Source organism: Falco naumanni, chromosome 4, assembly GCF_017639655.2.
Source record: "Falco naumanni isolate bFalNau1 chromosome 4, bFalNau1.pat, whole genome shotgun sequence".
NCBI lineage: Eukaryota > Metazoa > Chordata > Aves > Falconiformes > Falconidae > Falco > Falco naumanni.
In genome coordinates, this window is record NC_054057.1 from 16,862,064 (window position 1) to 16,876,866 (window position 14,803).

The 14,803-nt window shown below is 36.9% G+C and overlaps 1 protein-coding gene across 31 annotated transcripts in view; it reads right to left on the reverse strand.

Moving 5' to 3' along the window:
- CLASP2 (cytoplasmic linker associated protein 2) overlaps positions 1–14,803 on the reverse strand; it is a 146,045-nt gene that overhangs the window by 65,790 nt on the left and 65,452 nt on the right. For all 31 annotated transcript variants that reach the window (XM_040593169.1, XM_040593199.1, XM_040593188.1 and 28 more), the window contains 3 exons: positions 7,411–7,490; positions 1,941–2,033; positions 1,158–1,303 (listed from right to left, as the gene is read on the reverse strand). In XM_040593169.1, the coding sequence (XP_040449103.1) occupies positions 1,158–1,303; positions 1,941–2,033; positions 7,411–7,490 (319 nt within the window). The remainder of the gene's footprint in view (positions 1–1,157; positions 1,304–1,940; positions 2,034–7,410; positions 7,491–14,803) is intronic.

Consider the following 14,803-nt stretch of genomic DNA (forward strand, 5'->3'; position numbering starts at 1 on the left):
AATTCTCATGTCTACATAAAACGTAGTATTTCTGCTTTTCAACACTTAGAGAGTATATAAATCTAAATCTTATGGAAATTATTTGATTTTTTTTTCCTTTTGAATGCATGCAAAACTACTGAATTTATCATAATTAGCCAAGCATAAAATTTGACCCCCTTGTTCATGAGAAGTTATGGTTTCTATTTTAACAAATACACAAATACATGCAACACAGAGTAATTTAACTGTCCAGTGGTGACAAAAAAATCCTTCTTCCGTACAGAGAGACTATAGAAAAAGAATTTGTAGTCAGCAGCAAATGACACAAATATATCTAACATGTTAGGGATCAAGAAAAATTCCATGCTTTTAGGACTGACATTTACACTACTCCTGACTTCATGTTAGGAAAGGTTAGCTTTGTTTTCTCAAAGCTTCAGTTTCCCTGCAGGGACAGCTGTGTGCTACGACAGGTCCTCATGGTCTGTTCAGTCAGGAGACGAGAATAGCAAGGGTGAACTCTGGGACATATCTGTTCACAATGGCAACTGAAAATCAGTGGTTACATTAATGGTTACATTTCCCAGAAGAAAAACAAAGCCATGGAAAACACAGAAGTAGGAAAGACTGCCCTATAAATAAAAATAATGAGGGGTGTGTGTGGGTGTGTTGTGTGTCTTTGAATTTAATGAGCCCCACAATGATAAGGGTGAAGAACTTATTTCTGTTTCTAAAATTATCAGACATGAAAGACAGTACCTTAAAAAATGTGCAATGTTCAGACCACTATAGGGTAGCTTGCTTTGTTATTACAAGCAGTCACAGTAAAGTCCTGTGGCAGTCACCCAAGCATAAGCACTGCCAAAACTAGCCCCCAGTATTACAGTAGTACTTAAGGCAGTTTGTATTAGCTTGCACTAAGTACTCCGTAATGATGGTAACTTTTTCTTCACATACGATCTGTTACAGGATTATTGTCCACCTATATCACCCAAGAGAACAAATTTATTTAAATGTTTCTTTTTTTCTACAACTTCAGATGTGGACTTGACACTATCAGTCATAATGTACAGCAGTCCAACAAGATAATCCTGCAACACCAATAAAGCATCTGTAAGTCAAACTCATACTGAACTCTAGCATAACGTACACAAATGCACATAAACTATACTTACGCTACAGTAATGCATGCTTCTCTAACCACCTGGGATCTGAGATCCTTGGCTGACAGCTTGAAAGCACCATCCAACAACCGTAAATGCTGGAAAAATCCATCATACTGTGCAGCTCCAGCAACAAGCAATGACCGAACTTTCTTCAGCTAAAAAATTTAAAGCATTTAGTTTAGGGCACCACCAATATCCATTTCAAAAAAAAAAGTATGTTCATTACAAAAATGTACACAGGCATGACTTTACAGCAAAGCGTAACTTTGAAATAAATGGCAGTAATTTATAAAACTGCAAAAAGAATTTATTATTTAAATTCTAGAGCTAAAAAGTCTCAGATCCCAGTCTACAAATATACAAATGTGTAATTATGTTCATTTATATACCTGTTTCCAAACACCAAGATGCCATAAAACTGATAAAAAATTTAAATGCCACATACACACATTTTAATCCTGCAACTGAAAGTTATCATAGCCACACATAAAGGTACCAATGCTAGCAGCTGAACGGCAGAATATATCACTTTGCATAAATGCCAACTGAAAACGTGAAGTGATGGCTTTCAGAAAAGCTTCCACTTAAATGTCAGCAAAAATGCATTTTGGCCTTTTTAAAATACTTGCTCAAACTTTTACAATACAGAAATTCAAGTTTTAAAAATGAAAATGAGAATTTCTTCAGTTACCTAGAATTTAATTACTTCAAGAAAAAACATATAAAAATATCTGGCTGCCTGTGCTTTATGAAATACACCCACCCAAACCTGAAACCAGATAAAAAGTTTACCGCATTAGTTCGTTGATCCCAATCATGTTTGTCATCTGAGAGAATTTCCCTGATTTTGTTCAACGTTTCTTCAAGTTCTCGACTAGAATAGATCTGAAATATTAAAAGGAAAAACAAAGTCAGAAAATTTATATTGTTAATATCCCAGATAACTTGATGAAGGAAAATAGCTTTAGGAGACCGAAAAAAATATAATAATTATCAAAATCTTGTCCTCAAAGTTCCAGAAAACTGTGTAAGAACTATAAACGGGCATTTTAAGGCAAATCTTAGAGGATATCGAAGTAGTGAATATTAATTAAATGAAAAGCTGAAGAATCAACATTTTTCCTGAAGATTTCACCTTTCACCTTTGTAATGAGCTAATCATATCCAGAATTTCATTAACTCAATTTTTTAAAAATACAATGCAAGACAAGCTGAGATTTGAGATAATCTGCTGCAGTATTATTGCAATTCAATTTCATACTCACTATTATAACAAAACTAAACCAACAGATTCCCAACAACTCTCTTGGGACAGGGACTCTTTTGCATTGCAAGAGTGCATGGCTTTATGAGGGCCTAACTAGGCTGCTAGTCAACATTAAAATAAAAATCTGTCTGAAAAAAATAAATTAAAAGCTTCAGTAGCTTCTACATGTATTAATACTCCAAGCATATAACTTATTAACTCAAGCTGTCAGTAATGTAAGGAGCAGCCTCCAGTCAGAGTTCTTTTCCCACTACACTAACTCCAACAAAACTGAAGCCTGACCCATCTAATACACATCAGTCACTATTTGGTAATACATGAATTAATGCATTTTTTGATAACTGTACACACAAACCAGTGGATTTCAAAAGAAGAAAATAAAAAAAAAACTAATCATGAAAATATATTTATGTCACAAACTGACTTCCCTTCTGTTCTCCTGCACATGAGCCACAGGATGCTCTTTTCTGCTTCCGCTGCATATGCAAAATCTCAAGTGTTGTTTTTTTTTTCCCTTAGACTGAGAACAACTTCAAGAGAATATGAAGCAAATTACTTAACCAGAAACTCAGTCTGAGCAGAGTCAGATATGATACCAGTTTGACAATACAAATACTTATTTTCAGCTAAATATTTCCAGGGTTTTGGATCAAAATTTCTTTACATAAGCACATTGGGAAAAACTCAGTTGCCCATACACAGGTATCTGGTGCCATCTAAGACACATCCAAAACATTCACATGGGGCTGGCAGGTACGACTCAGGACTTCAAGGACACTCATACCCTTCTGGAGTGAAAGCTGGAGGCCAGCATAACAACTTATGTAGCACCTAAACAGTAGTGCCTGACTTATTTAAGTCCAAGACACAGTTTTTCTATGTGCAAGAGCACAGAACATGAAGAAACAAGGACCAGTAGTTAGGACATGCTGCTTTGCATGAATTACTGAAGAACTCTGACACTGGTCACTTGAACACACTGTTCTCCACGTATACATGCATCTTTTATTTTATTGTAAAAAGATTTAGGAATGTCTTTCTTCTGTTCTACAGTTAGGCTGAATGTCTATTTTCTATAAAATATCTTATTTTCCTGTGCAACTTGAAATTACTATAAGGGTTACCCCAAATCCAACTAGTTTTCCAATTTCCTAAGCTTATTAAATGAGTTCAACTTACAGGAGATATGGAACCTTGACTACTGACGTTCCAATGCTTTAACAGAACATGGTTATGGAGGCCTCTACATTTCATGCTGGAATACTGAGGAGGTGGAAGACATCCATGTTCTAAAACACCTGCATATCTGGTTTGTAGGATAAACAGGGTAGGAACCACTTCAGAAACAGAGGAATTAGTATACCCAAGCCAGCTTCGCTATCATGCAGAAAACGATTTCTGAATCTTTTTTTTTTTTAATTTGAAATTTTTATTATCACACAGCTGTGTAAGCTTTTCCAGGGTACACTGTGGAAGCAGCTTTGCAGTTCTATACAAGGGACACTACTGCATCCATAAAAACCAAAACACTGTTCCTCACAATTAACGTTTTCTTCTTCATTAGAAGTCAATAAACATCTGATGTGTAACTTACTTAAAAAGAGTAAATGACATGAAAACAGTGGGTCCAAGTGTAATGTTTTCTACTCCACTGCCCACAAAAATCGAACATGAGGTTTGTATCACTGTTTAATATACTTATGTATACTGATAGTGTTTAATACTTGTTACACAACACTAATTTACTCCAACACTAATTCTACAGATACTATACTATTAAGAATAAACATTATGTGTGCCTCAGTAAGCATTTTTATTAAATTAAATTTCCATTACCAAAGAAAATCCTTATTCTTCTTTCAGAAGTGGAAGGAAGTAGTAACCGGTTAACTGAAGATGTAATTTCATACTACAGTAACACTAATGCCATCAGAGTTCACGACTCTATTCAACCTCCTCAGACTCCTCCTTCACCATCACTCACCTCACCCTGTCCTCCTTCCCAATTCAGGGATTTAAAGTACAAAAAACTAACCCTGGAAGCGGAAAGGTAAAAATCTCTCTGCCAACTCAACAGCCTATGCCAACTTATCACAAAGAAGTTAAGTGCAACAACAAGGGAAGCAGGATCATGCCTTTTGGTGGCAGCTGAGATCTGATCAACGCACAGTCGAAACCTATGTGAGGTTCTGGTCAAGGCACAAATAGTTTTTGTAAGCTTTCTCATTGAGCAGATCCTGAAAAATATGACATTTTTTCTGTTGTCCGCCTGTGTATCAGAGACTATGTACTGTTGTTACTGCCATGAGATTTACACATGCTAGGTGACAGACAAACACAGAAGAGAAATGTACAATGGGTTTATTCCCACCCTACTTGCAAGCCTAGGCAAATAATTTATTTTTTTCTTTAATTACCTGGCACAACAGAATTGGATCTATGCAATTTCTGCTATTCACATTAGCACTGTAATGAGGAATTTACTAAGTGACATAATTTTACCTTGTGAAATTAAAACTAATTCCACTGAAAAAATCCTAATTGTGAAGGCTGTCCATACCCACATTAGTTTGAGGAATAAAAAGTAATATTTTAAAAATTTCTTTTCTCCCTAGCCTTGATTAATCATGCTTTTACAAGGCCAAGATGAAATTCTGTGTTGTCAATGACATAATACATTTTTTTGTTTCTAAGTTCCCACATCAGTCTTTTATAAAAACACCTACATCTGTTTTGAAACAAATTTTAGCCATTAATGGGAGTTACTACTAAAAAGCTGAACACAGCATTTTCTTCAATTTAATCAAAAGCAAATAAACAGTTGTAAAAACATTATAGTTGTAAACTTAAATATGAAGGCACAATCCTCTCACCCCAGAACTTCTCTTTTTGGCACACAGATTCATGAAATAGTATCTCAGTATCACCCATCTTCTTCATAGACTGCTGTTATCCATTAGAGGGCAACACGCACACACACATCATTATAATAAGTGCAACATCAAACACAGAAAACTTAAAAGCTCAAACACAAATAGAAGTAACAACTATATAGATGAAGAGCACTTCCAAAATGGAGATTACAAACTAGATATGAGTAAACAATACGAGATTCCTAAAAAATTCATGATGAGCAGTCATTGGAACTGGTTACTCAAAAGGCAAATCTACTATTGGAGGCTTTTAAAATGAGTTACACACACACACACCCATCAGTAACCTCTATTTACTTGATTAATCCAGATGCACTTGAACTTGCTTCAAAATTGGATCCGTTTTTCCATAATAGAGATCCCTTCCTTACTTTCAATGAAGCCACTACTGGAATCCACAAATGTAATGAAAACAGAAAGACACAGGAATAGGCCAAATAATGTATGAAGAACTCCCTCTCTCCATTCTAACAAGTTTCCTTTGCTTTTAGAGTAACTTTGCAAATTACAGGTCATACACACTCTTCCTTCACAGGGTCTAGTACAGAAACTTCTCTCTTAGCAATTAACAGGGTCTCAGAATGTGGGAGCTGCCTTTTTTTTGAAGGATCAAAGATTGTCCACAACCAGAAGCATGAAGTTGGACAGCAGGAAGTCATTAGATCTAAGGATACTTTAAAAAATGCAATTATTTATTCCCCCCCCCCCCCCCCCCCCCCCGGTCAGCAGGTCTTTCTTACATTCTCACCCATGCAATGAACAGGTTACTCTGGGGTCAGTTACACATGTCTCCCCTGCATCGTCACCTCAACTTGGATAAGATTAGTGAAGATAAGTGTATGTTTCTCCTCCACCTCTTGCAGTTTAAGAATGAGCTACCTTCCTTGGTCATCCAGCAGTCAGACAAAAGATCACATGTGCTGTTCAATGACATACAGGTACCCCACTGCTGTTCTTGCAATGTTACTAACCAACGTGAGGGATTAGAGAACTCTGCTTGGGAGTGCAAATACTAAGGCACTCAACTTGTTACAGGCAGCACATTTTCTGTGCTGTGGAACATGGCTCTGTTCAACATAAGGGGGATAAAGAGTATTAAAAGCTCCGTGTTTTTGCCCTCTGAAGAATTTTAACACAGTTTGGAAAGGCAAAGAAACACAAAGCTCTTACAGGATAAGACAGGTATTTCTTGATGTGACAGGGATCAGGGAGCTAGAGTGTTCCTTCATAAAAGCAGACAGTATTCCTGCCTACAGAAGGAGATCTAACAAATAACTGCATTATCATCTTGGGAAATAAAAACAGAACAAAAGTATGTATCAAGCAAAGGGAGTCATACAAAATCCTGGTATTTGGGAACTATGGTTTACTGAGTTTTTGGTTGTCTTTCATACCTCAGCTGCTCAAGGAAAACTTATTCAAACTAGGTCCAGGGAGAAACAACCATGTTAAATGACTCAGCTGTGTTAGGGTACCAAATATGTGCAATTCCAACACTTAAAGAATAGAAATCAAAATCCGATCTTTCAACTAAGAATTCAGAATCCAACAGGTTCATTAGTATTCAAAGAGGGCACTAGATTTTGTTTTTTGAAGTACTGCTACAGATAAGGACAAGTATGCTAGACACGTATCATTACAATTCAGACACATTTGAAAAAACAATTCTTGCTTTTTAAATTATTTGCCTGTAGTATTATTATTACTTGATTATCCCCGAAATTGCAGTCCCAACTTTTCGAACGTTATGGAAATATTATTATTATTAAAACATACAATTACATTCAGTAGCTTCCTGGAAAAGATTAAAAAAAGCAGTAATGGATTTTAGCTGAAACACAGTGTGATAGTAATTAGTAGCACAGTGAAGAAAAGGCGGGGGTTTTGGTAACTAGCTGGAAAAAGTAAAGAGCTTTCCATGAAGACTGTAATTTCAGAAGGAAGGAAGAGTAATAACACTTGCTTAGAAGACTGTAAAATTACTTAAATTTTAAAAATAGGCCAACACATAGTATTGCAAATAGCGTATTTCTGAAAACACAGGTGTAACACAGCATCTTACCTGTACAGTAGGAACATCTGTAAATGCCTTAATAAAATCATCTTCATCCACAGCTCCAGCTCCTCCTTCTTTAGAGGAACCTAAATCAATGCAAAATACTATCAGATTTTAAACAGTTAAACAGCATCAGATGTACGTCAAGGTTTTCAAAGTGACATAAGCATCTTTCACAACACCTATTTCCAAACATATAACTTGAGAAAATCCTGAATGTTCTGAAACATTCTGAAAAAACTGAAAGACCCTGAACTCTCATTTCACCATGAAAAGTTAAAACATTTTTCCCAAAATGAACAATTCTGAGTGGTTTCCAATTTGACAGAGTAAATGGTTTCATTTTATAATTCTACTTTTTGTGCTTAACTGGAAACATGTTTAGTATAACAATACTCTAGTAGCTGTTTGCATAGAATTTTGAGACCTGCATCCTATAACACCTATGTTCCCAAATAAAGCATGGAGTTTCAAATTATTTACCAAACCAAGAGTTATTTGTTATTACATGAAATTTCTCAGGATGAATTTTCACCTTAATGTATGTGCCACAATTAATCAGCCCTGGAAGTTTTGGGGTCTTTTTTCCCTAAGAAAATAAATGTTAAAATCTTGCACAGTAGCCCTACATGATTTATTTACTTTGTGGCTCCCAGTATTCTCATGAGGAGCCAAGACCGTAAGATGTATTTCTCAGTCTCAAAGCGCCAAGAACCTCAACAGGGAAAGCAAGGACAAAATCTGAACTCCACTCATTGGCAACCTCCTTTTCAAGAGCACTCATCCCTATAGGTGTTCCACAGCGGGGCTTCCTGGACTGTATCACCTGAAAGAAGCTCCCAAGAACTTCTTAGACACATTACTAATAAACTATCATACAAAAACGTTCTCTCTCCAAAAGCTTCCATGACAGCCATGCAAGTAGTAGGGCAGTTACTTCTGTGCAAGGTAAATGACTGAATTATTCTCACTTAACAGGCAAAGATGCCCCAAATCCCAAGCAAAAGGATCGGGGGAAAATGCTAACAGCTAACCTACTGGTTTCACTGGCATATGGTTGCCAAATTTCATTAAAATCTTGGGTAGAAACTAAGGCAACTCTAAAAAAATAAAGTAATATGAAAATAGTGTCTGGATTTCACTTTGTTGCAAATATTAGGGTTACCAAGCAAGCCCCTTTTTTTTTTTGAAGGGATGAACTCTATCGCTATCAAATCAAAGAACAGGTCACCAGATCCAGATGGTGCTATGAGCCTAGAACTCCAAGTACCCGGTGAAGCTTGGCCGAATCTTTAGGCATCTTCAATAATCAATCAGGTAATATGATAAGACAGGTTAACTACACAGAGATAATCAGTTCAGTAGAACACTTCCTTCTTGAAAGGAAAAAAATCTACAGCAAATGAGCACTCAGGAACAAGGGTCTTGCCTCAACTCTTGCAGAGTGAGGCCAACAGGATAGATGGTAGAATGTCCTCCCTAACTTCTACAGCACAGCTGAAATGGAGGCATCAGGCAGAAGACACAGATTTTTACTAACCACAGAAAAAAATAAAAACTGTAAGGGAAAAGCAATTAAGGCTGAGTGGTCTACAAAAAGCTAAGACTTCTTGACAAATCAAACTCTTTAGTGGCTCCACTCTTAAACATTTCATGGTTTACAGTCTCCAATCTATTTATAGTGCAGGGAATTATTTCTGCTGTGTTTGCATACTTGTGCATTTATTAGATCTCAACACCTCCATGCCGAACAACAGCTCTCACACACCTTTGTGGCTGCTTAGCATAAAAACACTGAAGTGATATCTGGACATATTTGGTGCCTGCAGTACAATATAGGAACATCTAACCGATTTTGTCAGCCTTAGCTCAAGGATACTGTAGAGAAATGCTGTATGTAACACACTTCTACAAGTGTATCTCCAACACCATCTGTCATAATTGCCAATGGCAGCCAGAAAGGAAAGAAAAAAATCACTGCCTACTACTACTCCATCCAGACAGTAAAGGAAACGAGTCCTTCCAAAAAGTTAATGAATGCCTGACCAGCTACGAAAAGCAAGAGGGAAATATCCTGTTTTACACACAGAACACACTCTCCTGGCACACAAACTTGTACAGGTCCTAAAAGGGAGAACGCCCTGGTCAGAGCAGAATTTTGGGGAGAGAAACCTTGCAAAGATAAAATTTGGCACAGGGGTACCATTCTAAACTAGGTGGCACAAACAGCTGTCTGGATGTTCAATTCATAACCTCATTTGTCCCTCCCAAAATACTCCGACATTTAAGAAAGACTTCTAGTATGAAAATAACCACTGTCAATACACAGTACATGCTCAGGAAAAGTGAATGGAAACAAAATCTGAAGTAGCCAAGAGGTTACCAGAACACCTAATTTTTAAAGGTTAGAACATATTTTTTGTATTGTCAAAGAACTATTTTTAGATGTTTAAAATTATATAAACAACAGTTCATAGAAGTTTTTTGTTCTTATCACAGTAGTTAATAGTTTTAGTCAAACCTAACCCTTTGTGTCAAGTCACAACACAGTAAATTCCTACAAAGTTCATACTACACATTTCTTTGCAACCTGATAAAATACTAAGACTACAGTGATCCTGTGACACTAAAGGCAACACACACCCCAATTAACAGTTTCTACAAGTCCTGTATTATTGTTCAGTTACATAAGCACCCAAACACCACTATTAAGGCAGTGAAAAAAGCACTTTGCATTACTATACATCACACTGTTCTGCCAAGGGAATAAACTTACAGAAATCCAGTATTAAAAACTGACGCACACAGGCCAAGAACATAAAGAGATAGAAAAATGTTTGGATTTCAAGTATTCACAGTACACTCATGTACACTATAAAATAGAGATTAAAAGGGGTTGAAGTTGCCTTTGCTGAATAATTAGGTATTGTCATCTTTAGTCTGCCTTAAAGTATCGTTTTAAAAATTGGAAAACAGCATGGACTACATAACAGATTTTCCAGCACCTTAACATCATTCAGTAATGAATCCTGAAGAACAGAAGAAAATCCTTTATCTAAGGAATAACAATTTATTACTTTAAAGAGAGAAGGAAGATGGACAGACTACTATTTAAATAGATTTTAAAATCTATTTGACCTGGTCCAAGCACACAGCATTTCCCACCTTCCCCAATCTCAACAACAACCACCACTTTCCCCTGTAATTAATATTCCCCAAAATTAAGAAGTTATCTCTATAAATAGCACATTCACTTCTATTTCACTAATGTTTCTCCTCCTGAACTGCATGATGACATATGCACACCAAAATGAAGTGCGAAGTAACTATCTTCTCTTTTATGTTGTATAAAAGTCAAAAGTCTATACCGGCTGAGGAGGAAAATATTGTTCAACCTTTCCCTTTCCTATCTCTTTGTAGGTGTGCTTACCAATTCTGTTTAACAAGTCACTGTTTCTTTAGAGACTAATGAAAAAAATGACAGAACTCAATCTGCTGTTTCTCAATTCAGGAGAAAGTCTTTTACTATGCTAACAAGGTACGTAACAGTAACAGTCACACACACGGCATCAAATAACTTCTCCAAAGAACTCCTGCTTTTGTAAGGCTTGACTGTCCTCCACAAAAGCAGTAACAGCTCTACAATATTCTCATTTCAGACAGTACTGCCTACAGACTCAAAACTGACACATCTGACAGAGCACACATTTTGATAAGCTGTTTTGTTGTTGTTGCTTACCTTCTCATACCAAGCTGTGATGACAAACTTCTACTTATAAGTACCTCTCCTGAGTGATGCCTTCCACTGAACAGTGCATGTTCTTAACCTTACCCACAGAACAAATAAACCTTTGACCAAGTACACAGAAGTTCAAGTACTGCATTTCTAATGGCAAGAACACTATAAATGATTCTAAGGGGATAGAACTCCACTGCATTTAACATCTTCAAGTGCTCAGCAGGTAACTAAAATTCAGAGCCTCATCAAACCATTTTTTTCTTAAATGAGCAATTTACTCAGCCTACTGAATCCAACTGGGCACCCCCCTCAGTTAAGACTCAGAAGAGAAAAGCATCTGAAGGAGAACAATCCTCACAAGACCTTTATCTGTGTTAGTTTTTATTAATAACCTTTATTTATTCTTATCCTTCAAGTACTCTTGTTAGGCAGACTCACAGAACGACCTGCAAGCCCAAGTTCCACTTCAGGAAGCTAGCAAGAATCCCCTGAACATAACACACAGACTTGATATGGAAGTAAATTACAGCAGCTGAAGCACCTCTGAGTTTTACAGTGTATTTGTGGATATTGTTGGTTTGGTGGTTTTGTTTTCTTTTTTTAAACTGAAGTTCAGTAAGTCTGGGCATGGAGACAAAGGAAACAAATGCCTCGCTTCCTGCAGACCATTAACAGATGACATCTTCATAAGTTAAATTTAAGGTTTTCCAACAGTTTGTAGTTAGGAGGAGGCCCTAGGAGTCTTTTTTTGAAGAAAGTTTTTTTCCAGTTACAAGGCTTTAAGTTCAGCATTGTGAACAGCTCAACACCAGAAAGAGTACGGTACGCAAGCAAAGAAATTACCCAGTCTTTTGCAGAATCAGTTTGCTCACCCAGGAATTAATTCCTGTGGTTGAGTTCTTCCCCTCTTCTGACTGAAACATTTGAAATCTTTCCATCATATCACAATTACTTTGGAATGCTCATTTGCTCTACCACCTTGATGCTCTCCCTGCTAGTATCTACAAGGCTGTACACCATGGGATGACCAAACAACAGGACAACACTATATGGGAGAAGAAAGATGTCCTGAGAGCAATACTGGACCGGTACTTGTGTTGAGAAACAAAAGAAGAGTTTAATCAAAGCATGTTTAACTGTTTAATAAAGCATACAAGCACTGGTCTAAAAATACAAAAAACTGCTCAATTTGTATCTGGTAGCATGTCTTTACTAGTCCAGTTCAGGTTTTTTCTACTTTTATAGGTCTTCTGACAAAAATTTCAGAACAAAATTTTCCCTGTGAAAAAAGGGAGTTTCCAAACTGGTACAGAAACATATAAGTAAGACAAACTCTTGAACTTAGTTTCACTTTTTTTTCTTAAACACTTTTCCCAAAACACTTCCCTAAAAAATTCCTAACTATTTTCTGATACAACATGCATCACAAATTAAACGTTAGTAAACTTTGAAAGGGGTACTGTTATACAAACATCTTTTATCCCTCAAATCTCTAACTGCATACAGTTAAGAGTATCTTACTGAGCAATGCATCTAGAGTAAGATGATGGGGATTACAATTTTCTTCTGAAAGAAACAAAAGCGCTACACCTGAATCTCAACTAATTCAAAAGCTTCACATATCTATCAGAATCTGCAGCAGATGATGCAGATCATTTGGGAATTAAAAAAGAAAAAAGTACTGTCACCCTTTTGGTTTTGCAGGATAATAAACAAGCAGCTATGAATTAGGAACTGACAGCTGCTTCAGCTCAGCATATGGTAAGTGGACAGGATAAGCTCAAGTACTTACTCAGCTTTTCATATAACCGGCAACTCCCACTTACTCCTACCCAATCTCCCTCACTCAAGCACAGCTGAGTAGTAAAATCGCAACAGGGACTGGCTAAACAGCAAATAAAATAAACTGGCCAAGGAGAAGAGTTTCAACAAGCAAGTTCCTTGGTCTGCTCCACAGCAGGGCCATATGAACACCACACTAGCACAATCCAATGGATGGCTTGGGATACAAACAAGTTAGTGGAGATAGGGAAGAAAATTACTCTGGGCAGCTTAAACAGTACAGCTTCTGAAAGCCTAAGTATAGGCTGAAGGGAGGAGGGCAATACTCAAGGAAAATTAATTCAAGGAAGGACAAGTTCAAAGGCAACCTAGTGGAACAGATGACCTATCTCACCAACACTGGGGTGGGGTGGGAAATAATCTCAAGGAAGTGCTGATAGAAAAAAAAAAGCTAATGCACCTACACAAGTTACAAATAAATTAATAGATTACAGCAAGCAATTTCTGGAATCCCCATCAGCACCCAAGACACAAAACCTAATTGTTTCTGAACAGTTCTTTAGCACAGTATTTGCAACGGACAGAGAAAGTGCTCAATAACCAAATTCTGTTCCCACTCCTAGCGGGCAGATGTTGCACAAGTCACACTTAATTCTTTATTTGAATATACATTCTACCGTTTGTTAGTCTCTGAAACTGGGATTTTTCCTGAATCTTCTGTAGCTCTCAGGTAAGTCTTAGCAAAATCTACTTATTTATCCTTGGGTCAGGCCTCATTAGTGTTTGATACAACTGACAGCTTACTTTTAAAATGGTACCTGTTGGGGGGCAGGAGAGGAAGTTACCAGTGCTTCACAATCTGAATTAGCACCTCTGAGATGACAAAGGTGAATTTTAAGACAATGATTCCGATAAAGTCCTCTGTATAGACTGAATCTCAGTAGCTCAGTAAGGAATCTCATCATCTTTCCAGCTATCATGAGATTACTGCTACAGCTAACAAACAGTCCAGAATAACATCTTTTCATATGCACTTTTCACCACTCTGCTTCTGTAAAACATGAACCAAATGTTCGGAAAAGTAGTTGAAGTTTGAGAATCTCTGAAAATTCCCTTTACATGTTAAATCACTAGGTCATCTAAAGCAATTTGATATATGGTATACACACACCTTGACATAATAACAGAATACAGGAAACATTGGTGGTGTTACCTTAATTCTATCAATGTTCTAAACGTTCTTACTTCCATGTTTGAAAAACTGCTCTTTGGATTTTAATTGAAAAAACTGAACAAAAACCTCCTGTAAGACAAGCAAAGAACTGTTCTTCAGACTCAAGTATCTGGATAAAGCACAAAGGTGTTTTTTCATCAGGTGACTAATAGTCACTTAGTAGAGAAGCCTTCAGGTTGCCTGCTTGAATTGGAAAAACATTTGGGAGCAACAAAGTAGCAGCACCTGCTCCAGTGAAAACTGCTTCAGACAAGGTGCCTCTTTGTAAGTAAGTCGGCCTTATTTTTACATAGTTACACCGGTAAATCCTCTAGGATGGATGTAACCAGACTAAATAAAATTATGTTAGTGTAATAACTTGTATCAAGTTCTGCTCATTGCATAAATTGTGCCAGCTAATGCCTAGTTGTTTTGGTTTAACTGTTAGCATCACTTATCAGCTTTGCTACACAAGTTAAGAAACTGATCACACTGCTATTTGCCACAGCTCTGCCAAAAAACTTTACAAGACCAAACTATGAAAAGCTGTAGGGATCTTAGTTTAGACAAAAACATTCACCAACAATTCCAGCCGCCTTGTGTCCATTTTCCAAGAAAAAACCCAATTGTATCTGAAAACAAGTAATCCCCCATTCTAAAAAACC